General features: G+C 35.4%; 1 protein-coding gene across 1 annotated transcript; it reads left to right on the plus strand.

The window, feature by feature from the left end:
• Positions 1-38: 38 nt before the first annotated feature.
• Positions 39-26489, plus strand: CHMP2B (charged multivesicular body protein 2B). Its single transcript, XM_006187008.2, has 6 exons — positions 39-287; positions 13454-13545; positions 18166-18360; positions 21263-21365; positions 24488-24594; positions 24800-26489. Exons 1-6 carry the CDS (start codon positions 254-256, stop codon positions 24908-24910), a joined length of 642 nt encoding a protein of 213 aa, XP_006187070.1. The 5' UTR covers positions 39-253; the 3' UTR covers positions 24911-26489.
• Positions 26490-26981: the final 492 nt, after the last annotated feature.

Consider the following 26981-nt stretch of genomic DNA (forward strand, 5'->3'; position numbering starts at 1 on the left):
CAGACGCCGCCTAGAAGTGACTTCTCCAAAAAGTGTCTTAGTTCGCGGTCACCTGAGCTCCAGGCAACTCGGCAGCGGCAGGCTTCGTGGATATCCGCCCTCCGCAGGTCCTGCCTGGAGACCTCGCCCTCTCCTCTGGCCCATCCGCTCCGCCATCCCGAACCCTCCCGGGGTCCTGTCCTTTCCCTCCTGTTCTTTCCCAGTCGCGGGCCGGACCGGGCCGAGCCGGGCAGCCCGGGCGCGGTCCCTGACCATGGCGTCCCTCTTCAAGAAGAAAACCGTGGATGGTGAGTTCCAGGCCGGGCCGAAGAGGCCTAGCTCTGCGTTTCTCCGGTGTATTTTGGGGGCTTCCGGCCGCGATTCTTGTAGCTATCCCTGGGGGCGGGGCCGGATCAAGTGGCCCCACAGGTGACCGCCCTCGTGCGTCACTTTTCTGCTTCCTTATCTCTTCTGACTCGCCCCACCTCAACCTCACCTGGGCATTCTTCTTCTCTCTGATAACATAACCTTTAAATCCTCCCGGCCCCCACCTCCGGTTTCTCCTTCAGCGGGATCCTGAGCATTTCATGAAGGGAGGATGCGGCTGGACCTTGGGGGGTCCTTAGACTTGGGGATGTGATGAATTTCTTCTTGATCTCATCTGCTTGTCAGTTGGGAGCTGTACTGCTACTTCTGGGCACCAAACCGGAAACCTGTATTGAGGTGGGGGAGGGTGTAATAGGCTCCAGTTGCAAATTGAACTTGAGTCTGGGTTAGTCTTGTGCTAAGAACATCCCATCAATGGAGATGTGATACAAATGCTTCTTGACTGACTCCAGTAGAAAAATAGAAACCCAGGGAAAGTGCCTGGATTTTAGTTTTCGTACTAGATTTTTCTCTCTTATGATTATCTTTTGCTGTCTAAAGTAAGAGATGTTGTATGTATTGTCCGCATAGAAGTTTATTTACATTTTAAGATACTTGCATTGCTTCAGACATTTAGCTCAGTGTCATGTTAAGGGGAAAAAAGTGAATATACAGGGACATACAAATTGATGTTTATAAGCAGTGCCTGTTATTATATGATTATATAACTGTTTAATTAGTCCTGATATTTTTTTTTTGACTCTACCAGGAATCAGATTCATTCAAGTTACTTAAAATTTGTGTTTCCCATTACATGTTGATTCTAGGTTGCTGCTGGTTCAACCAAAGAATCACTTCTTTGTAAGGGTCTAACTCTGCCACAAAAGGAGCAGTGGTAGCTAGACAGTGATTGGTACAAACAGGGAGCTCAGTCCAGACCTGGGGTAACTCCTTCATTCTTTTGTATTGATTATTCCAATGCCAGCAAATTATTTTGTGGAGGATTACAAAGATGTCATCTTCACCCTGCCACTCTACCCTTCACTTCAACACATAATGTCATTTTACCTCTAATCTATCCCAGAGCATAATACATTTTTGCTTACCCTTAGTGGGTGAAATGGACTTTTTATTAACTGAGAAATACCATTTACAATACCTGAAATAACTACCAAGTTGGTATCGGAAGTAATACAATTATGTGAAATTGGTTTTATATGTGTTTTACCTGAAAATGCTGTTTAATCTTTAACATGGCACTTTATTTTTTTCAGTGTTTCAGTACCAATATTGTAATGTTCAGTTATTGTATAGTACTTCAAGGGAAAGAAAAAGATTTATTTTTTTGTTTCAGTTTCATAGAGTGAGAATTTACTAAACAGAGAAATGGGGCTGCATCTTTCTTACTGTGATGCTACAAATTAAATTTTTTTAAATTAACATTAAAAGCCAAACATCGCAGTTTTAATTGCTTGATATCTGTCAGATATTTTCACAGACATAAATATCAGTTCTGTATTCTCATTGCTGTGCTTCCTGGTGCTTTCAGCAATCTAGTGACTATTGCACTTGAAGTATAGAGCAGAATTAAAAAAAAAAAACAATGAGGATGTGCAGTGAGGGTATTTAACTGTATACTTATTTGCAGTTGGGTTAATTCATCCATGGAACAATGCTTTTGTTAAATAGACTTATTTGTGAAAAAAAGGTCTTAAGGCCTTTTGGGAGAACTACTGACTTAAAGATCTGTGTATGAAATTTCTGATTTCTGAAATTTCGCCACTGTTTACATTTACTATAACTACTAAACTGCATACTTGATGTTTTCTTAAATTATCCTGTCAATTCAGATCATTTAATGATGTCTTAATTATAGATCTGTACTTTCATTATTTTGACATAGAGCTTTGTTGATGTTTTTATTTTTTGTTTTATTAAAAAGAAGGTGTTCTGTTTTGTTTAATAGGTGACAGCATTCTTCTTAGTAATGATGGGGCTATCTATTATGAAATTAAATGTATTTTTAAGCATTTCCCCCAATCATGAGACTCATTGATTATTGATCATAAGACCTTTTACTGTATGCTGTCTTTTTATCTGTTTCAGCTGTAATGAAATTCTGATATATAAGGAAAATATGTAACTGCTTATAGAGCTGGAGAATAATTGAATCTTTTTGTCTCTTTGAATTGGCTGGAAGAGTTGCACACTATATCATTAAAGAATACTGCACATGTAAATTAAAAAGGGAGGCAACAGTACAGCACTTATTACTATTCAGAGTTATGTTTAATTCATTTTTGACACAAAGATGAACAAGTCTCTGCAGTGTGTACTTTGTTACAGAAATTAATGAGAATTGTACCTTAATGCCATAGAAGAGGAAGATTCTTTTGAATTTGAAATTACAATTCAGACCTTGATTTTCCTTTTACTGATTTATAAAGTATATACATATACAGGGCAGTGTGTTTATCTACAGTGTTGTATTTTGTTTTTGTTTTTTGTTTGTTTGGTTTGGTTTTTTTTCCAAAGTAGACTAATGGTGACCTATTTATTGAAGCTAATCATGAACCTGTAAATCAGGATGCCGTGAGGACTTGTCATGAATGCATGACTAAATATATTTCTTAAAAACTGAAGTTCTTTAAGCACTATATAATTCATGTCTGTGATCTTCAATAAAGACAAACTTGAGCCAGCATTGTGTTAGCATTTGGTATCAGCATCTTAATTCTTACAAAACCTGTAAGTACTAGTGTTATCCTCACTACATAGGTGAGGAAGTTGAGAGGCAAAAGGCTAAGTAACTTGCCCAGGATCACACAGCTGCTAAGTGGCAGAGCCAGAACAGCATCCCTTTGAGTATTATAATAGTTATTTTTTTCTCATTTGGGATCTTATGGCAGTTTAATTTTGCTGTTCTTGCTAAGTACATGAAGTTCTCAGCGTTTGATAGGTACCATGTGATGCTTACTTTTGCCTGTGAACCAGACTCTCTTCTCTCATAATTAGTGGTAGAACTTTAATTTCTAATGGTGGTAGAACTAGAAACAACCCTCCTCATCCTGACTCTCCCTTACTCCAACGTTTTCCTAGGCAGTATTGCCCAATCTCTTTTTGCACTTCATCTAAACCTCTTGAAGGGGTAGTGCTGTCTCCTGCCTCCACTTCATTACTTCTCTGACACCTCCCATCCTACAGCAGTTTGCTTTACATCTCATGTCATGAAATCTTGCTACTATCATCAGTGACTTCTACATCACCAAATCCAATGGTAATTTTTTAGTAGTCATCTCTTGAGCTTATGTTTTGCATTTGATCTTGATAATAATTTCTTCCTTGAAATTCTCTTTCAGCTTGCATTACATAACACTGATTTACTTTTCCTCAAATTCCTCTGACTATTCTTTTTCCTTTTGGGCTTTTCTTTTCTTTTTTGCTTTCTTTCTTCCTTCCCCCCTCCTTCCTTTCCTTCTTTCTTTCTTACTTTCTTCTTTTAACCAACCCTTTAAGTGTTAGTGTTTTTCTTGGTTCCATCTTGGGCTACAACTATTCTAACTGTACATCCTCTCTGTACATGGTCTTATCTTAACCCTTATTATTTTAGTTATAACTTAAGTGTTGATGGATCCCAACTGTGTCTCTATATATATTTTTCTGAGTTTCAGACCAGTATATCCAACAGTTTGATGAATATCTCCACCTAGATGCACAAGAGTACCTCAAATTAAAACAGATCCCAAACAGAGTTCATCACCATCTCCTTCAAGTCAGTTCCTTCCCTGAGCTCTCCTCCTGCAGTGTTTGACAGTTCTCAGTTTTGCCCTCTGTGTTCCATTGAGTACCAAGTCCTGTTCCTTTTGCCTATTAAATATTTGGCACATATGATCTTCCACTGTGTGCCTTCACCTCCTTGCTCTAATTCAGATCCCATTTATCTTGCTCATTACTGCATCACCTTTCTGCTTTTCTTTCCTGTAGCTTCATAGCCCTTGAATCTAGAGTTGCCTGTGTGATTGATAGACCCAAAATCCAAATCTTACTATACTGCTCCCCAGTGTAAACCCCTTTTTTGAGTCTCTAGCACCAGCAGGATCAAGTGAGTCCTCTTTAATAAGGCATGCATGGCCCTTCTGAATCTGGCCCTTGTCTTTCTAAAAAGAAAGCCATGTCCCTGGACAGCAACACTGTTCTCATATTCATCTCTATGTACCATATTCTTTCTCACTCTGATATATTTTTGCTTATGATGCATGGAATTTTTTTCTTCCTCTAGCTAACCTGAACTGTCTCAGCTCTTTTCCTTCTCTAGAAATTCTCCTTTGATGCCACCTCAAACTATGTTAAATACCTCACTCTTTGTGTCCTTTTTTTTTTTTTTTGGCATCTGCTTCCTGATTTGCATTCGCCAGAACCAAAGTAGATCCTTATGCACTTCCAGAGTTGGATTATGCTTTTTCTAAGTTTTTCCTACTTTCCATATTTGCAAGGTTAAAGAGAATCTTCAGCATAAATGAAAATAACTCTGCAGCAGTTTGTAATTCAGAGACTAAATTCCAAAATACTAGCATTTACTAACCAAAAGTAGTGTTCCCAGTATCCAGAGCTTACTATAGTCTGCACCCATTTTACCGCTACCCACCTGGCACCTTAGTGCAAGTTTAGAGATAATTTGAGGAATATTACTGACAGAAGAGGAACAAAGCTTCTTGGGTTTTTCCTCATTGGGGTGGTATCCATGCATGCTAGTTGTCCAGTGTTCAGAACCTGTGAAATTACAGATAAGTTGGATAAATCTCCTGTCAGGAGTCAGTTGCGATGCCACATTTTCGATAGCTCAAGAGGGAATAAAATTTACCATGTATATAAACTATGTCCCCTCCATTTCTCCCAAATAAAATGCAACATTCTCACGATGCTACCTGCGGGACCCAGATCTCTCCTAGCATACTGTGTGTTCCCTTACTGCTTGTTACCCTGAATACTTAAAAACTCAAATTTTACCTTTTGATTTGGCCCTTACATTCTTGGCACACCAAAGAAAAATAATTGAATATGGGATTCAGGAACACAGTCCTGTCTTCTGATCATTTTTCTGAGCGAAAGTTCTCCAGACAGAATGGGTATTTCTGTAGGAAAGTGTCTTTCCTCTGTATTTCTCCATCCCGAGAATGATGCTGAAGAGTGGTCTTTCTTTTCACAGTACCTACAAGTCCATATGTCTGTGAGACTGTTCTTTCGAAGGACATTTTCTTCATCCCCTCACTTGTCAAAGCTGAAAAATGCGCTTTGACAGTTTTCTGGCTTGAAGCTGTTACTTAGTACCAAAGCCTGTGCCTTTGAGAACCACATGAGACCGAGTGGTAAACAGATTCATTTCAGTGAGTTCCTCAGGGTTTGAGTGACTTCAAGACTTTAGTGGTAGGAAAAAAAAATTCCTTGTTACTTCCTTTTGTGCTGCCAAAGGGTAGACTCCTGTTCTCTTGTTAGTGGCGCACCCCTTCCTTCCAAGCAGGTCCTGTTGAGTGTTTCAGCTTCAGCCTGGTTCTTAAGTGGCTCCTTGGCTCCATGGACCAGTATGTAGATAAAGCTGTTGGTGTGATCCTCCTTTGTTTCCCATAGTTTGTTTGTTTTGTTTTTATTATTTTCTTTACTATATGTTAAGACTGATTAATTAAGCTGATACCATTCCTCCCTGCTTTCTGATGTACCCTGTCCAAAGCCTGAGAAATAGATTTGCCGTGCATATCAAATTCTGATTTCTCCTCACCCACTCTCTCATTGTCATTGTCCTTCTGCCTCTGAGTAAATTTGGTTTTTAGGGCCAGCATTTTCTAGTTACTGACCTTTAATATTTCTTTCTTAACCCTTAACCTTTGAGTTCAGAGCATTTTTGCAGTTTCTTCTCCTCATCAGCCTAAGAAGATGGTATATCCCCACGTGGCCAGGACCCCATCCCCCTTTATTGTTCACTGGTGAGCTCTACCGCTCCTGCTCCAGCAGGGCTCACACTCCCAGCTCTTCTGTTCATAGCCGTGATCAGGGTTTATTTAGTGCCCTTGATCAGTGCCGCAGTCCCCACTGTTTCCATTGATACCAGCTTGCAGAGTTTCAAGATGAAATCTAAAGAGGGGGCTCACTTTCCTCTTGGATCTTGATCTCCAAAAGCCAGTTAATGGAGGTGGTCTCGTAGGATGTGGGAGCATTTTGTGCACCTGTCTCAATTCTTGTGATGGTTAGATTCAGGATAATTGGTAGGCAGTAAAGTTGCATAAATCAAAATGATTTTTTTCTCTGAAGAAATACATTTAAAAGCAGAAAATATGACATATTAAGTTAGATTTTAAAATCCATCATGACCTTATAGTACAGCACCAAACCCAGTACCTGGTAGAGGGGATGCTGTCTAGGAGACCAGCGTGAATCCCGCTGATGGTACGATCTGTGCCTTGTGCCTTAGCGCTTGTGGGGCTGTAATCCTGCTCTGCCCTGTAAGCTTGAGACAGGCCCCCTCCCTTCTCTCAAAAGATAGACATTTTAAAGGATATTACAAATTAACGAGTGTCCATATTTGCAGTTGATAATTACTTTTTGCTTTAATCCTCAAATATACACGTAGCTTGTAAATGAGCAGAGTCTAGATGGACAGCCATAATTCAGTTTGGAGCTTGGCCCCAAACCTCGGTAGAGAATTCTAGTGAGCTCGACTAGACCACATGAGAGGCCCTTTTAGATTTTTTTTTTTTTTTTTTGGCTTTTCTTCTTCTTTTTCTCTGTAAGCAGATAGACCTTATTGACTCAGAAACAAAGAGGGCAGAATGACCTTCTCTGTCTATATCTTCTTAAGTCCAAAATTTAAGTCAGTGATCTTACCACACTGATGCACACATGGGTTATATTTTGTTCAGTGAGAAGAGCCTGAAGGGCTTGAGACAGGCTTTTAATGCTCAGAGTGGAGCTGGCCTGGGTGGCCCTTCCTAAGTGTTGTGCTGGATATGGGTGAGGAGAGGGTGGTGGGTGGGGCGCCTCCAGATACTTGGTACCTCACCGGATGGTAACAGAGAGAGCAGACCATAGGCACATGTGTGTACTTTTGACATTTTCACAGGTTGAAAGTTCCTTATACCCACCTGTTATGAATGCTTCACAACACCCCGCAAAGTAGATAAAGTGCTGGACTATAAGAATTCAGGGCACGCTCTGCTCTTCTGACTAGAGAAGGAAGCAGAGGATGGACAGGGAAGCACAGGCTAGACAGGAGCCAAGTGCTTCCCTTCTCCTAGGTCAGCAGTAGCTATTCTGTCGTTGTCATAACTCAGAATGAGAAGAGGGGAAAGCAAAAAACTGGAAGGGAAATTTCTGATTATTTCAGTGCTCCATGTTTCCATTATGGAAAAGTATCTATCATAGTTCAGATTTTATTATTGTTAAATTATAAGCCATCTTTCTTGCTAACCAATAGATTTTATTATACATGTTTTTAAAAAAATGTGTTCAAGTATGACTATTAGACAAAGTCTTTACAGTTAACTATGTATGTTTGTACCCCTTAGAACACTGTTACTGGGGTAGTAGTTGACATGAAGTAAAATAGGAATAGAAATAGGTAAATAAATAAATTAAATGCATTTATTTCTTGCTGGTAAAGAACTTGTAATCTTGGGAAGAAATGAGACCTACTAAGAAATAAATATAATGGAAAATAAACTTGGCCTTAAAAAATATTAAAAGTGTCTCAGAACCTTTCTCATGTTATTCCTTCTGAATTATCTAGAAGAGTAAGTAATTAACTGTGGGTTTAATGTAGGGATTGTTAAAAAATGAGAGTAATTTGTTTTATAAGATATACCTATCATTTCATGTAAAAAAATTTTTACTGTCTTTTCTTACTTTCCATAATATATTTTAAAGTGTTATGACTGTGTTTTAGTATATGGCATTAGATGCTCTTGGTTTATAGCTTAGAACTGTTTAAATATTAATAGGTCTATTAACAACAGGCTGTGGAAAGTGCAGTAGTTAATTTTCTTTATTTTTCCTCCTCTAATATACAGTGACAGTTATGGTGCACATAGTTACATAACATTAAGAAAAGTTAAGTCAAACTATCTTGATTAACTTACATGTTTTGTTAAAATTTCATGTCATAATACTTGTTTTTCAACAAAGATGGCTGTGTCTATTCTTTACTCTAATTCTCTGACACCAAGCTGGGTATCTCCAACAATTTAGTCCAGTCCTAACACTGACTGTCTGGAGTTAGCACAGACCCCACAGGTTAAGGGCTCAGTCCCACAAGCCTGTCCTCACTTAAGGGGCCCATCACAAGTCTTTGATTGCCACCAGTTCTTCTGACCGACCAGCTATAAATTCTAGTGTTACCACAACTCTGTCTTCAGGTTTGATAATTTATTAGAACAACTCTTAGAACTCAGGAAAGTGCTTTACATGCTATTACCAGTTTATTATAAGTATACAACTCGGGAACAGCCAGATGGCAGCACGGTATTGGCCTGGGTGGCAGGGGTAGGTAGGGTGAGGAGTGCGGCTCAGAGCTCCTATGCCCTCTCTGGACATGTTATCTTCCCAGAACATAAATATGTTCACCAACCCAGTAGCTCTTCCAATCTCCTTGTTCAAGGGTTTTTATAACCCAATCTCCGGCCCCACTCTTCTCCCTGAGGGATTTGGCTAAAAGTCCCTACCCTCTAATCAAGTATTTGGACTTTCTGGTAACTAGCCCCACCCTGAAGTTATCTAGGGGTACCCTTCCCTGAGTCAAAAGACATTTCTATCACTCAGGAAATTCCAAGGGTTTTAAGAGCACTGTGCTAGGAACTCAGGACAAAGACCAAATATGTATTTTTCATTATACCACTCTAGAAATGAAAACATCTATATTGATAGCATTCTAGATCTTAGCAGTTAAAGCTTTCAGCAGTTGCTTTGTACCATGTCAATTTTCTGGCCACAATTCAACTACCAATATGGTAGCTTCTCTTTCAACTCAGTACTGTCGTAATTTTAGAAGACCATTATTATCTCAATACTTCATCTTATCTTAGTTGAGTTCAGGGAGTACACAAAGGGATTGCACTCCAAAAATTAATTTGTAATATTATAGTTTTAAATTTAGAGCATATTTTCTATTGAAATAGTAGGAAAAGTGGTGACTGTTTTCATACCAGTGCATTGGCTTTGGCAAGATAGGAAACTAAGCCCAAAAGATGAAAATTGGCAGAGTTTAAGTGTTGAGGATGAAAAAGCTGATGATCGTTGTGAAAGATGGGGAAATGAGAACTTTCTTTGCTATTTTGTTTAGTATCAATCTATAAATGTCAGAGGAAAAATAATCTTGTTTAGTGGGCCTAATTGTGTCTCCCCAAAATTCATATGTTGGAAACCTGAGCCCTAATGTGACCACATTTGGAGATAAGGTCTTCAGGGAGGTAATTAAGGTTAAATGAGGTCATGAGGGTGGGGCCCTAATCCAACAGGACTGGTGTCCTTATGAGAGGAAGAGACACCAGGGATGGGCACACACAGAGAAGAGGCCATGTGAGAACACAGCAAGAAGGTGGCCATCTGCAAGCCAAAGAGAGAGGCTCAGGAAAAACCAACTCTCCAGCACCGTGATCTTGCGCTTCTAACCTCCAGACCTAGGAGAAAATACATTTCTGTTGTTTAAGCCACTCAGCCTGTGGTGTTGGTTATGACAGCCCTAGCAAACTAAGAAGTCATAAAATTTTAGAAAAGGATCCCAACCAGTGCTCCAGGAAGCGTTCATGTCTAAGAAATGTTTATTCTTTAAAAGGACCCTCAGCGTAATAAATCTGTGGAATAACATATATTTTCCTCTTAAAAGTTGACAATGCATATTCATATATTAAATGTTCTTAGAAGCCTTGAAGCAAAGAAATCGGTTTAATTGTTTTCAGCATGAAAATTTCTCAAATATGTTTGTCTTCGGAATATCTCCTTCCTCTTCTTTAAATGAAACATGTGTTTCCCATCCAGAAGAAAGTAGATGAGGGGAGAGACAACTCCCTCTCTTTTCATCTCGTGTAGATATTATATGGTTTCCTAGTCCTATGTTTAAGGAACATGTCGAATGTGTTCTTAGTAAATCCTGAGCATGAGATGTCCACCAATATAACTTAATTGAAATACAGGGTAAGCAAAGGAGGGGAAATAGATGTTTTGTATGTAGGATGTAGGAGCTCAGGCATCTTATATTAACTTTTATTGAGAAAGTCATTGTGGTTGATTAGTTATATTCTGTACAGTGACTTGGAGTGTTTTCATTGTTTGACCTGTATATTTTCATTGATACAGATCTATATTTATAAGGATTATGTCTCTGATAACTTTACTTTTTTGTTTTCCTAAAAGCGTCACAGTGTAATATCCTATTTAAAATCAGAGGCCTTGAAATCAGAATGCTTGTATATGAATCCTAGCAGTTTTTCTCCCTCGGGCAGATAACTTCAATGAATATCAATTCCTTCCTCTGAAACAAGTGAGCTAAGAGTACCTACCTTTTAGGGTTGTTGTGAAGCACTTAGCATAGCGCCTGTTACTTAGGATCATTAGTTATTTGAATCCTGAGTAAAGTTACATTATGACAGAAATACATAGAACATAAGTTGAGGTGCTCCATCACTAAAAAGGATAATGGTTGCTGGCTTTGTTGCTGTTTTAACTGAGATGAAATTCAGATAACATGAACATTTTAAAGTGAATAGGTCAGTGGCATTTTGTACATTCATAATGTTGTATAACCACCATTGCTAGTTCCAAAACATTTTCATCACCTCAAAATAAAACCTTGTGTCCATTAAGCAGTGACTCAGTAGCCCTCCCCGACTCCTGCCGACCCCCAACTCTTGGCAACTATCAGTCTGCTTTCTGTCTTTGTGGATTTCCCTATTCTGGGTATTTCACATGAGTGTAATCATATCTGGCTTCTTTTCCTTAACATAATATTTTTGAGGTTTATCCATGTTGTAGTATGTATCAGTACTTCATTTATTTTTATAACTGAATAATATATATTATATAAATATATGTATATGTGTGTGTGTGTGTGTGTGTGTGTGTGTGTGTGTGTGTGTTTGTGTGTATACCACAATTTATCTACCTGTTCATGGACATTTGGGTTCTTCCCACCTTTTGGCTGTTGTATATAGTGCTGCTGTGAACATTTGTGTAGAGTATTTGTTTAAGTACCTGTTTGAGTTCTTTTGGGTAGATACCTAGGAGGGGAATAGTGGGGTGATTTGGTAATTTTTTGTTTAACTTTTTGAGGACCCATCAAACCGTTATCCAAAGTGGCTGAAATAATTTACATTCCTACTGGCAATGTACAGGGGTACCAATCTCCACAGCCTCATTGACATGTATTACCCTTTTTTGTTTTTGATTGTAGCCATTTTGGCAGACGTGGAATGGTATCTAATTTCCCTAATGACACTTTGCATCTTTTTCATGTGTTTATTGGCCATTTGTATATCTTCTCTGGAGAAATGTCTATTCAAGTCCTTCACTCATTTATTAATTGGGATATTGGTCTTTTGTTTTTGAGTTGTAAGAGTTCTTTATATATTTAGGATACTAGACTCTCTAATGCGCCCGTGTGCGCACTCGCTCTCCCTCTCTCTCTCTCTCTCTCTCTCTCTCTATATATATATATATATATATAATTTGCAATATTTCTCCCATTTTCTGGGTTGTCTTTTCACTTGATAATATCCTTTGATGCATAGTTTTTAATTTTCACAAAGTCCAGTTTATCTATTTTTTCTTTTGTTGGCTTTTGCTTTTGGTGTCATATCTAAGAATCTACTGCCAAATCCCAGATCATGCAGATTTACTCCTGTGTGTTGTTCTAAGAGTTTTATGATTTTAACTCTTATATTTGGGTCATTAATTTTTTTTTTAGTTAATTTTTATATATAATGTGAGGTAAGGGTTCAGTTTCATTCTTTTTCATGTGGATATCTAGTTTTCCTGGTGCCTTTTGATGAACAGACTATTCTTCCTCTTGTAGTGGTGGTTTTATATCTGCCTCTTTACTAAAAAGGTACTCTAGTGAAGTGATTAGGTTCACTGATTCAGGAGACAACACTTGGATCCAAATCTGGCATCATTACCACTTACTACCTTGTGACCTTGGGCATGTTATTTAAACTTCCTCTCAATTTTCTTATATATAAAATAATAGAAAAAGCAACTCCATAGCATTATTGTGAGCATTATACTGTATAATATATATAAAGCACTTAGCAAGATTCCTGACAGTGAGAGAACAGTTTTGGCAAAAATAACTGTCCACGTCTGTGATCCTTCGAAGAAATCACTGTTTAGGAACAACTAACCCAAATTATAGTTCATCAGGCTTAGACTAATTCTTTAATTCTTCAAAAGGTGAGACTGATGCATCCAGATGAATTGAGATAAATTAGAAAAACATTAGCAGTGAGTGGACACTTACAGTGGAGTACATCAGCCATTGTATATGTTATTTACTCCTTAACAATTCCTATTTTATAATAAACCTGAGGTTTAGGTGGTAACTAACTTTGCAAGGTATCGTCATCTAACAATCAAGTGGCAGAGGTTGAATTCAGATCCACTTCTGCTTCATTGGAATGTCTGCTACTTCGCTCTGTTACGATGTAAGTACTTAGTGTAGAAGAAAAGATTTGGTAAACACATTGCCTCTTCCTTGGAATTTCACATAATATTGGAGTAAGGAGAGATAAAACAGGTTTGTGTTTGTGTGTTTGTGTGTGACGTATGTGCCATATAAAACATGTATACTAATCAGTTCTTTAAGGGAATATTTTATTGTGATTTATATATATACTTTTGGCTCAACCTCAGAATATAGCATATTTGTACTTCTGTAATTTTTTATATAATTAATATTTATAATTCATTTTAACATTTGACTACTTTTTTAGTATACTGAATTGAAACAAGAATTTTTAACATCTAGTAAATTAAGATTTTTTAAATTGAAGTTTCTGAGTTCAGTATTTTAAATGGTATTGAAGAAGATTTTACAATCTATACATTTAGGTTTCTTTTGTGGTTCTCTTAGATGTAATAAAGGAACAGAATCGAGAGTTGCGAGGTACACAGAGAGCTATAATCAGAGATCGGGCAGCTTTAGAGAAACAAGAAAAACAGCTGGTAAGTAGAACATTAAATTTCAGTTTAACTTTTCAGACAAATTTAGAAATTAGTGTTGGAATAATTAGCTAACTAGCAAAAAGACACAAGGCAGGTGGTAAGTGATTTACTTTACTAAGAAATGGCATTTAACGCCTTCTTGCAATTTCTGCTTACCTTTGTTTACTGTGTCATTCCGCTGACTTTTACCAGGAGTCTGTGTGTTCTGCTGATTATAAAATCAAATTATTCTTCAGTTTGTGATAGTCATGAATGCCTAGAAGAAATATTGCTCAGAACAGAGCCACCTTCTTCTCTGTTCACAGCAAAGATAAAATAGTCCTAGAAACCAAGGGAGAGTAATAAAAAAAAAATTATGCTAACTCAGAGGTATCTTACTTGATATTTTAACTATTATTGGGTCTGTGATAATGACTGTACTTTTAAAAATAGATTGCCTGGCTATCGTTAAATATTTTTGTGTTTTTAAATATATAGTGCATAAAATATTTTTTAAAACAGCATTATTGAGCACTATTGACATGCAATAGACTGTTCATTTTTAATGCACACAATTTGATAAATTGTGACTTATGTATTAACTCATGAAACCATTACACAGTCAAGTTAATGAACATATCCATCATCCCCAAAAGTTTCTTTAGTCCCTTTGTAATCCCTTCTGCCTACCCCGCCTTGTCTCCCTCCCCACTTAGGCAAACACTGATCTGTCATTGTAGGTTAGTTTACATTTTCTGGAATTTTATATAAATGGAATCATAAAATGGATTCATTTTTATATGGCTTCTTTCACTGTTAAGTATTTTGAAATTAATCAGTATTGTTACATGTATCAATATTAACTCCTTTTTATTGATGAATGTTATTCCATTGTGTGGATGTCCACAATTTGTTTATCCATTCATCAACCAATGGACATTTGAGTTATTTCCAGGTTTGGGTTATTTTGAATAAAGTTGTTACAAACATTCAATTGAAGTCTTTGTGTGAATATATGTTTCCTAGGAATGGGGCTGCTGGACAGATCACAGATTAAATGTATGTTTGACTCTATAAGAATGTTAAACAATTTTGCAACGTTGTTTCCACCAGTTTTATATATACATGAGAGTAAAGTTGTTTCACATCCTGGCCAATAGTTGAAGTTGACAATCTTTATTTTAGCCATTCTAGTGGTGTGTAGTAGATTGTCATTTTTAATTGCATTTCCCTAATTATTAATGATGTTCAGCATCTTTTCATGTGCCTATTTGCTAAGTCCTACCTAAGAAATCTTTGCCTAACCCAAAGTCACTAATATTTTCTCTTATGTTTTCTTCTAGAAGTATTATGCTTTTAGTTCTTACATTTAGGACTGTGAATCTTATTGAATTAAATTGTATTATGTTATCAGGTAAGGGTAGAGGTTCACATTTTGCATATTGAAATTCAGTTGTTCCAGCATCATTTGTTGCTGACATCTTTCCCTATTCAAATGCCTGTTATCTCTGGAAGATCAATTGTGCAGATGCACATGGGCCTCATTTTGGCTCTGTGCTATTCCACTGACCTGTATGACTATGCCTAAGCCAATACCACACCGTTTTCACTATAGCTTAATACTTAAGTCTCAAAGTTATATAGCATTAACCTTTCAGCTTTGTACTTCTTTTTCCAGAATTGTTTTGGCTATTTTAAGTGCTGTGTATTTTCATATGAATTTTAGAATAAACTTGTCAATTTCTCCAAAAACGATTAGATTTTGATTGGGATTACATTGAACCAAGTTGAGAAGACATCTTAACAATATTAAGTTTTCCAGTCCATGAGCATGCTATACTCTCCATTTATTTAGATTTTAAGTTTTTCTTAGTAGTATTTGTACTGGTAATTATTCAGCTCCTGTGCTTCTTCAGATTTCTGATATTTTTGTTGCTGGTATATAGATACATTCCTTTTTTTTTTTTTTTTGTATATTGATCTTGAATCCTGTAACCATCCTAAAGTCACTTATTGTAGTAGTCATTGTGTAGATTCTGTTAGATTTCTACATAAATGATCACGTCATCTGTGAATAAATAAATTTTTTATCTTCCTCTTCAGTCTTCATTTTTTTTTCCATACCTTACTGCACTGACCAGACCTTCCATTGTTAAAAGTGGAGATAACTTCATCTTTTTTATTGATCTTAGAAGAAAACATTTAGTCTTTCAGCATTAAGTATGATATCAACTGTGAGCTTTTTGTACAGGAAACATTTCTCAGATTGAGGAAGTTTCTTTTTTACCCAGTTTGTCGAGAGTTTTTATCGGAAATTAATTTTGTCAAGTCTTTTTTTTTTTCTGTATCTATTGAGATGATGATCATAAAAGTTTTCCCTCCTCGGTCTGTTAATGTAATAAATTACATCATTGATGGATTTTCCAAAGTTGAATCAAGCTTTTGTTACTGAAATAAACTTCATTGATACTGATGTACTTTTTAAATATTATTTCAAATTGCTGAAATTTTCACAAGAATATTAGCATCTGTGTTCATAAAAGATACGAATTTGTAGTTGTCTTTTTGCATAGTGTCTTTATGTGATTTTGACATTAGGGTACTCCTGACCTAAAAGCATGAATTGATAGCTGTCCTTAACTGTTTTCTTTACTGGAAGGGTTTGTGTGTTTCTTTCTTTAATGTTTGCTAGGACTCATCAGTAAAGCCATTGGGAGTGAAGTTTTCTTTCTGGATAGATATTTAAACTACAAATTTAATTTTTAAAAAATAGATAGTGGAGGTAGGGGTATATAGTCCATTTGGTAGAGCGTATGCTGAGCACACGCAAGGTACTTGGTTAAGTTCCCAGTATCTCCATTTAAAAAAGAAAAAAAAAAAAAGGAAATGAATATAAATGAAAAAAAAAAGATACAGAATGGAACAGGCTATCTGCCTTTTTGAATGAACTCTGATAGTGTGCATCTGTAAGGTAATTTGTTCTTTTCTACTGAATTTTAAAATGTATTGATACCTTGTTTATAGTATTTTTATTATCCTTTAACATTTTTAGGATATAAAGTGATGCTCCACTTTGCATTAAATTCATGTGTTCTCTCTGTTGTCTGTCTAAGTTTTTTTTTCCTCTTCTGACTGGTTAGTGGTTTATCAATTTGATCAGTTTCTTGCAAAAAGATAGCTCTTGATCTTATTAATTTTTTGTATTTTTCCTAGTTTATGGATTTCTTTTCTTGCTTATATTATTTCCTTCCTTTCATTTACTTTGTTTTATTTGCTCTTCTTTTTTCTACTTTCTCTAGTTTGAAGTTTACAAGATATTCATTTTTTAAAATATGAGTTTTAGTGCTATAAATTTCTCTCTAAGAACTTTTAACTGCAGCCCACACATTTTGGTATGTGGCATTTTCATTTTATTAAGTTCAAAATATTAACTCATTTCTCCTTTGATTTTTTTTTTTAAACCCATGATTTATTTCAAGCCATGTTGTTTAATTTCTGTTTGTGATTTTCTTTTCATCTTTTTCTTACTGCTTTCTAGTTTAATTTCATTGTAGTTAGAAAACTTACTTTGTATGATTTCAATCCTCGTATAGGTTGAGCCTTGTTTTCTGTTGCAGAATATGGTATATTTTAGTGTGTGGGGGTTTTTTTGGTTGTTGGTTTGTTCTTTCTTTCTTTCTTTTTTTAGTGTACACTTGGAAAGAGTGAGTATTCTGCTGTTGGTGATGGAGTTTTTAATAAGTTTTGGTTAGGTCAAGTTGGTGATTGTGTGTTTTTGTAATTCTTCTGTATCTCTACAGATTTTCTTTCCACTTGTCCTAACAACTATAGCAATATTCTCAAGAAAGAAATTACTGATACCCCTCATGCTAATTGGGTATTTGTCTGTTTCTCCTTTCAGTTCTATCAGTTGTGCTTCATAAATTTGGAAGCACTGTTGTTAAGTGCATACGTAGTTAGGATTCTTTTGACATCTATATATATTGATTTCTATATCATTATGAAATGCTCCTTTTTATTCTGGTAATATTCCTTTTTCTTAAGTTTTATTGATCTGATGTTAATGTAACCACACCAAATTTCCAGATTTTAATAACTATTTAAATAGAATGTTTTTCTATCCTTTTACTTAGCTTTATTTAGGTAATTAAAGTTGGTTTCTTGAGATAGCTTATAATTGCTTTATGTTCTTATCTGATCTGACAATCTGCCTTTTATTTAGATAATAGATGGACCTTTTCACTTAATGTAATTGTCTGTATTGTTAGCTTTAAATCTACCACTATGCTCCTTTTCTTTTTTTTTTTTCGCTTTCTCCCACTAACTATCTTTAAGTATCCATTTTTTCCTATCTACTTTTGGATTGAGTTTTTAATTTTCTTCTGGGTTTATTGTGAGTGCTGTACTGTTTTGTAGACTTGCTTTGTATTTATGGATGAAGGTACTAGTTCTTTCTTCCCCATGTAAAAATGTGGAATAAATTGCCCTCTCAAATTACTGTTTTTTTCTGACTTTATAACAGCTTTTGTTCTTCATAATCAGGGGGAAAGAGTACATTGTATATGTTCAATCTGTTCTTCTTAAATCATTGAGAACTCCTCCTTAGTGGTTTTGTCCCTCTCTTTTTATTTCCTCTCTTAGGAATTAGAAATTAAGAAAATGGCCAAAATTGGTAATAAAGAAGCTTGCAGGGTTTTAGCCAAACAGCTTGTACATCTACGGAAACAGAAAACAAGAACTTTTGCTGTAAGTTCAAAAGTCACTTCTATGTCCACACAAACAAAAGTGATGAATTCCCAGATGAAGATGGCGGGTGCAATGTCTACTACAGCAAAAGTAAGTGGGAACCTTTATGTCCATGGCTTTATAAAATTTTATCTGAGATATTTAAACGTCGATATTCAAATCATATTTTAAAGCACCCTCTTACATATATGTGATACTGAATCTTTGTAATTTTTAATAAAATGAGTTATAATACTACAAAATTCAGGTAGGTATTTTGAGATTTATTACTGATTTGTTTTCATATAAATTTTTTGTTTGTTTTAGATCAGTTCCACTGTTCCAAGATTACATGTAGCTTCTAAATTTTTAAACTACTTAAAGTGGTGTTTGCTTTTTTCCCTTAAATTTAAAAAGATTTTGGGGCCTCTTACTTCATTATGCCGTAAGTGTTGATATAATAATTAGAATAATAATTTCCTTTTGATTCATTTCCATGAATGTGTCAAAAGGACACATGAATATTGTCAGAAATTATCAGTTAATTTTATCAGGAACTTAGGATTAACTTAGTGTTTATAAAAAAAAAATCAGTGTTTTTTTCTACAGAACTTAAAGGACTGTGAGCCTTTCAGATATTTAATAAATAATGAGCTCCTTAATATATTAAGAACCATGAGAAATCAGAAGAAATTTAAGACAAAGGCTCCGCTTTCACAGATCTAACAGTTCAATTGGAGTGGAAGGAGGTTAAGATACGTCTGAAAAGGAAACTCACCATACATCAGGCTGTGCGAGGTGTCAGTGAACTGCACAAATCCTTGAAGACAATGATCTGAAAGGCTTTGTAAAAGACCTAGGTCCTAAAAATACCCCTAGGTTTTAAACATAGGGAAGGAAGAGTATGAATGTGAAAAGCAAAAGAAAAAAAGCCACAGAGGAGAGAAAGCACAGGTTTATATTAGGAAAATAGCACAGAACAGTTGATTCTTGTTATCCACAGTAGTTCTGGTCTATAAAGTCAGGAACACTGAATCAGGTGTATCGAACCGTTGCTCCTAGAGGAAGTGCAGGGTAGGTTTCCTGTGAGCCTTTGGTCATAGTTTTTGTCAACCAATCTATACCAAACCTTGTTTTATGTGTGTTTCTGTTGAAGGACGCCTCACTTATTATAGTTGATTCGTTAAAATTGAACTCATGGTCAGCAGCACTGTAACTCAAGCCCGAACAAAGCTTATCTAACAAATGTCTTTTCTCCACAAGGCCCATCATAGCCCTCTTACACTTAGCAACACGAGAGCACACTTTAGTACTATGCTGGAGGGCATTTTAAACGGTGAAATCACCAACCAGAGGCACAAAATAGACCGCAGGGAAGACACTAGTTTACATTATGAAGGCTGAGTCAAAAAGGAAGAGTGTCACCTTGTTTGACCTAAGCTGGAAACATGGGTGTTGGGTGACTCAAATTTTTTGCTGCTCTGCGCATGTCCACAACTGAACACTGAAGTACTGCAAGTATTGACGTGTAGCTATAAATGTATTTTAGTGAGTGGGCAGATTCACAAGTAAGGAATCCAGAAATAATGAGAATCAACTGTAACTGCCTCTTAGACTGCAGAGCACGTGAAAATAGAATGTGTCCATCTTATGTACAGGAAGTACAGTTCCTTAAAAAAACAGAATATTTCAATATAAGTTTTATTTTCAGTTGTCTTACTCTTGATGGAGCTCAGTCATTTTATAGTGAAAAATACAATTAAGGGCAAAAACTTCTGTTTTCTTTTTTTGGTTTTACAAATCAAAGAACTAAACAGTGCCTAATTGGAGGAAAAGATCATTTATGAGCATCACACACCTCGGCTGGATCACCTTCCAATAATGTTGAGGAGGAAATCTACTCATTTTGCAATTTTCTGCAAGTGATAGGGTAGGAAAAGATACTTCATGTGGTCCTACCATACAGCATTGTCTGACTTAGAATTTTCACTTGAATTTCTTAGAAATATGTTAACTCAGGAAATAGCATATAAACTGAAATCTGAAGTATTGATAGTAAAAACAAATTGAGAAAGGCATTCCAGGTTAGAGGCAGTGTATGCAAAGGTCCTGTGGCAGGAAGGAGCACAGCACATTTGAGGAAATGAAAGATCAGCACAGCTGGAGGGCAATGGTGCAGATTGAGACTGGCTTGTTAAGCAGAGTTCCAATGATGTTTAGTCTCACAGGTCAATTATGGAATTTGGCTTTTAATACTAAGAGCAATGCAAAGCCACTGAGGAGTTAGGTATGTATGGGCTGGTGGGGAATAGGGTAGTACAGTGTCATACTTGAAAAGATTACTTTGGCTACAGCATTGCATAGAAGACTGTGTTTGTGTCGTATCCTTGAAACCAACATGTTTCATACTGTATACACTTAGACACATATATAATGATAATATATAAAATATTTTTGCCATACTAGATAACATTAATTTCTTTTAATAAAATTAGTTGTGAATATAAAACATAAGAAAATTCTTTTCACATATTTTTGCAAAACTCAGTGTTTTGATCAGTTCTTGAAACCATGGTAAAAAATGTATTAATAGGTTAAGTATGTATGCTAGTATATCCTTTAATTTGAACGTCAAACATTTTTGAAAATTTTTGAAAAAAATGTAAAAATTCTTTTTAATTTAGACTTTACCTGCTTGCCACATAGTAGGCAAATGTAGTTTTCCCATTTGAATAGCAATGAGTTTTATGTTGGCAGTGTTTTTTATTACATAATTTTTTGCCTACTGTTCAGATGAGATTTTTCACAGTGGTCTTTATAATATAGATGTTAAGCAGATGGCTTCCGAATGAGTATTTTATTTTTTTCTGGAATACTAACACTTATGTTTCATTATGGCAGAATGTATATCTTTAAAAAGCCTGCCTTTTTTTGATGTGTTCCCTTTGGACTTGTTCCATAGTAAAATTTTCATAATTATGTAGCTAACATGGATCTTTTTATACATTTAAAGACAATGCAGGCAGTTAACAAGAAGATGGATCCACAAAAGACATTACAAACAATGCAGAATTTCCAGAAGGAAAACATGAAAATGGAAATGACTGAAGAAATGAGTAAGTTTAATAACTTGTAATGAAATTTACAGTTTTTCATCTTTGAATTCACAAGTTTATTGACCAGCAACCTCATGTTCTCACCTATGAAGGCCCAAGTGATGAGAAAGAAATGATACAGCTCCCTTCGAGACAGACGTCTTTATTGTAATTTCAGTGTATTTTTATATAAGGCTCAAAATTCTGTTCACATTTAACTGAAGGAAATTGTAAAATATACTATGCCATATTTCTGTGCCATATTTGCCTCAGCAGTTTTATTTTATTGATTAGTGGACCAAAACCAACTTGTGAATAAAATAGGTCTTCCAGGTGTAAGTAAGGTGGTTTCAGGCTTGTGTTGATTCTTTCATACTGTAGATTTGTTTATATTGGAGGTAGAGATAATGGAGCACTTTCATTCTTTTTTCTTTCTCCCCTCCCAAAGTCTAAATTTAATATTTAGTTTTATCCTTTTTGAATATAAACTACATCTTTTGGTGGAAATACAGAGAATAAAAGGAACAAAGCATATAAAAAAAATTTATCATCATACCACCCAGAGATATTTATTTATTTTCTGTATTTTCCTGTATCTTATAAAGTGAAATAATATAATGTATACAATTTTGAATCTTATCTTGCTTATAAAAGACATAGTAGTACATAATATAAGCATATATGCATGAACTTGAATTTTCTCTGGTCTTTGTTTGCTTTAATATTACGTAACATTAGTATAGCCTAATTTATTAAACCATTCTTACATTGGTTAGTAAGATTGTTTTAAAATGTTCAGTGTATTTGATAATCCTTTGATTAATATGTTTTTATAGTATCTTTGTCTGAATTTCTTTGATATTCTTAAGTATTAACTTTTATAAGATTTTTGGCTCATGCTTCTAGATTTATCCTGGAAAGACTATACCAGTCTTCATTTCGCCAATAACGAAGGAGTGACCCTTCATAGCCCCCTGGGCAACATTGAGGCATTGCCTGCATGATATGTCAAAACTGGCCTCATTGTTTCACAAAGATATTTTCTAATTACTTTACAACTGTGTAGGGATATTGCCAGTTTAGCTCTGCTTATCTGCTAGCATTTTAATTTAACAGTATTTATTGCATAAAATAATACCTAATTAATTACTAGCATTACTAAATTCACCACTGTTCTAGTTTTCCAATTCAGAGTATCTATTTTCCTTCTAAGGTTTAATGATACTGTATGTGAATCTTTGATAGTTCCAAAAATTCTTTAGTTTTTACTTTAAACCTTTGTTTTTGAAAAAATGTAATTTTTTTTAACATCAGTAAAATTGTAATGACTGAGAGAACTGTCATTGATATAACAATCACAGTATCTAACATGTTTGTGTGGGTTCCAGTGGTGGCACAGGTGCGAGCAGATCTCAGCAGAGGAGTGAACTTTCCCATTAAGCTATAATGAAGTGAATCGATATGTGCACTTCAGGCTCGTGTCTGTCACACTTGTTATAGTTTGTATTTTAGTTATTGCTGGTTACTTGGTTTTTCAGTAAAGTATATTAACTTTAGTATTTTCATCCAAAGAGAAATTCAAGGTTTTAAATGGACATATCTTTTTCCGATTAGAATTATTATTGTATGATGTTGCTCCAAAACTTGTTCACATTCAAGTTTTATAAACAAGATCTTGGGGAAATTTTTATTATATCTTTGATTAATTTTGTTACACTTTCTCTGAAAGCACTCTTCTGTGTTAAACCCTAATTACACCATTCTGGTGTTTCTCTTCTATCCTTTTCTTTCATTTTTTTCTGCAAGTACTTTTTTCTTTCAGGCCGTTATGGACTCTGACCTGGACTCTCCACCTCCCTTGTTACGTCACTACCAGCTGAGTGTCAACTGCTAAATGATTTTTCCAGAAGTTTACCTCTGAGCATCCCAGTCAGGTTCCCACAGTAATTCTGACTACAAAATAAGATCCAGATCATAAATCAAAAACAAGTTGCTGGTCAAGCCCCTTTGTTTTGTCGTTGAAAACACTGAGGCCCAGAGAGGTAAAATGACTTCCCAGCAAAGTTGCACAGGCACCAAGTGGAAGAATTGAGATGCTAATTAAAGCCTTAACATTCACTTTACTTCTTCAGAGATTATACTCCATTTTTTTGGCCTTAAGCTCTTTAGCATTTTTCCAAATTGACTTTATACTATTAAACTAACACAAAAACTCAGATTGTCAAACCATGCTCATACAAATCAGAGATCTTAACCAGTATCAAGCTTTGTAAGTAATGCCAAGGATACAGGCTGTGAAGATGCACGTGCAGCACAGGGAGAGGGCTTGGGCGTCCCAGACGCTTCCCCAGGTCTCTTCCTCCCGTATTAGACATGAGCTCTTTGACGCAGAATAGATGATGTATCTGATAGGTTTCTTATCATCTTAGATTGAAGAGAGCATGTGCTTTAGGAAATAAGTTACATTTATTGCTCAGATGGTCACCTTATGTGATATTTTCTAGGGAGTCATGACCTGTAAACCGATAGAGTATAGCTGTAGCAACCCTAAATCTTGGACAGCTTGCTAAGAGCATCCCATAGACAAGGACTCTCTTGCTAGCAAATATCAGTCTGTTTACCAGGAGCCCAGTTAGCAGCATTCTTACAGAGAGATCAGGCTAGGTTTCTTGTCTTTCTTCCTCTGGGGACATTCCCCAGTGATTGAGTTAGGTGTGATCACAGGCCAGCTGCTTTAATTCTTTTCCCCTTACACATCTTAAATAACCAAACAGAAGAACTTACTCTTCCTTATTTGTGTCCCGTCACCCTCCACCCCATCTTTGCTTATGCTTCTCTGTCTCTGTTCCTTTAAATCCTCTGTGTCCTTGAAGGAGCCCCTCAGGTGATACTTAACCCCCAAAAGGAAGAATGTAATCTCTTCCCTTTGAAGCTTTATAATCATTTACCTTTCCATTTATCACAATCTGTTTTTTAATCTTTTTCTTCTCTACTTAAGTGTAAACTACCTAAGGTCTTCATTTTTCCCATCTGCTCATCAATTTTATTGTACTATGTAAATTTACAAAGTTGGGCCTTCTTCTAAAAATAGAAACCCAACCTGAAATCTGTTTGAAAGTAACTGTTTTGTTCCCCCCCTCAAGTCAATGACACCCTTGATGACATCTTTGATGGTTCTGATGATGAAGAAGAAAGCCAAGATATTGTGAATCAAGTTCTTGATGAAATTGGAATTGAAATCTCTGGAAAGGTATGAACATCTAATTTTTCTCATTCAGAAATATTTTCTCTACCACTTTTGTCACTTAATTAAATTTCCCTTTATGTTAGGTGCATGTTTTCAATATTTGTTTGGAAAGTAAATTAAACCTCTTTGCAGCACATCCTTTATGTTCTAACCCAAAAGTTTGATAATATAATGCACATTTTTTTCTCTTTTCCTCTTTTTAATGTAGATGGCCAAAGCTCCATCAGCTGCCCGAAGCTTACCATCAGCCTCTACTTCAAAGGCTACAATCTCCGATGAAGAGATTGAACGGCAACTCAAAGCTTTAGGAGTAGATTAATCAAAAAAAGCCATTATATTTTGCCTATCATAATTTAGTATAAACCAGGCACAGTGCAGATTCCTTTTACAAAATACATTTATTTTGCAAAAATGAAGACCATGAGTAAACAGTTGTTTCCTAGCCCATGGCTATTTTGAATCTTTTGCCAAAGAATGACAATGATGCAAAATGGAAACAGTTTGGATTTTAATTAGAACTGTTTGGGGGTGATGATGTGTAAAAAGTTAACTTTTCTGCATGGCATAGAGAATTATATTCATTACTTAGTGTTGTTTATGTTCTAAATCTTTTTACACTGAATACAAATTTTGTTAAAGCCACTAGGCACCAACTTAAAGAGACTTGTAAAAATATTAAAAGTAAATCATTAATTCTGTATCTGTTACTTGTCCTTTGTAAGTGATGTGTTATGACCACAGGCGATTCGGCTGCCAAATTATTTTTAAATCATCTAAAAGAAGAGTGCTATTTAAACATCTGTCTTAAACAAAAACCATTATGAGCTTTTCTTCTCTCTTTTTTTTTTCCTTTGGGAGAACATTCTAGTTGGTAAGTTTATTACCTTTCAAAATATTCTTGGCACCTGCCTTAAACAGCACAAACATATTGTGCACATATTTAAATTATTTTAACTGACAGTAAAGAATTACAATTTAAACTCAAATTGAAGCCTCTTACAAAAATTATCCAGGCTCTTTTTTGTAAAGCTTATAAAAGTGAATGTAATTAGCAAAAAAACAGACACTGAATTAATAGCATTTTATAGTAATAAAACAGTATATTTTAGTCTTTCTTCCAAGAACTGAAGAGATTTTCTCCACATGAATTAGAATTTAGTCACTTTAACTTTGAACCGTGTTTAAGATGTATTGAACCCTCTAAATCGAAGCCATCATTCCCAATTAAATAACACTGCTGTGACAGAACTCAACCTAAATTTTAAAATAAAAATTAGCATTTTTTTCTTGGTAAATAAACTACAACCATGTCAGAAATTACTGCCTGAATGTGTATTAATGTATTAGCTGTATTTTTTAAGGTGAAGTTGCTATGGTATTTAATGTATGTATGGAAAGTAAGAGGAAAGAAGAAGTGGCAGATGAGTTAGGTAGAACTTAGAATTAGGTGAGTTTTGAAAAATGATGTCATATGTGGGCTCTAGCTCATCCCACCACAAAAACTCTGGAAGAGATCTGATAGTTGTAACCCCGTTAATTTGGGAGAATGGTTATTTCAGACTAATAATGATAATGTAGATACATTTTAGGATTAGTACACATGGCATATGGATTGGTGGGAAAAACAAAAACTGAAACTGTATAGTTTATAATCCATAAACCATTTTATAATGTTCAAAGATAAGGTTCCTTTATTGATAGTATCAAATACAGTTACCCTGCACCATGATGGGTCAGAACCTTTCATGGGTTATGGGATGTTAACCCAGAACTTGTTTTGAATCTTGGATGTACATAATAATGCCAGCTAACTTTATTTACTTTCTTGTTTACATGTGGGGTTTTTTGTTTTTAAAAATTATTTTGTTAAAAACCAATAAAGATTTATTGCTATTATACTTTTTTTTCTTCTGTTACTATTTTTTGGTTTCTGCTAAAGTTAAAAATTTTATGCATATCTGGTAATTTTTCAAAAGAATGATTTTTATTACTTTCTTGGAAGGACAAATTACTGTGCTATTTGTGTTTTAATAGTAATTGCTTTTTTAAGAATTAGCACTTGGTAAGGACTGAGATTTATGAATGGAATCATTTTAAGGATTGATGATTTCACATGAAATTTATTGGATAATATCTTCTGGAACTTCCAGGGGATAACTTTTTAAATATTATTTTTAAACAGGTCTTAGTGGGTTTTTTGTTTGTTTGTTTGTTTTAATTTCAGTCAAACATGGATGCCACGGAAAACTTTGGGATCCAAAGGAGAGAGTAGAGTCTTCTGATTTGGCTACATTTATAAAATGCTTCAGTGGCACTTTTCACAATCACTATAAATTTGTGATGTTATGGTATCCTTTGCTAAAAACAAAACTTTATTTTGATTCCTTAAG

This window comes from Camelus ferus, chromosome 1, assembly GCF_009834535.1.
Source record: "Camelus ferus isolate YT-003-E chromosome 1, BCGSAC_Cfer_1.0, whole genome shotgun sequence".
NCBI classification, from domain to species: Eukaryota; Metazoa; Chordata; class Mammalia; order Artiodactyla; family Camelidae; genus Camelus; species Camelus ferus.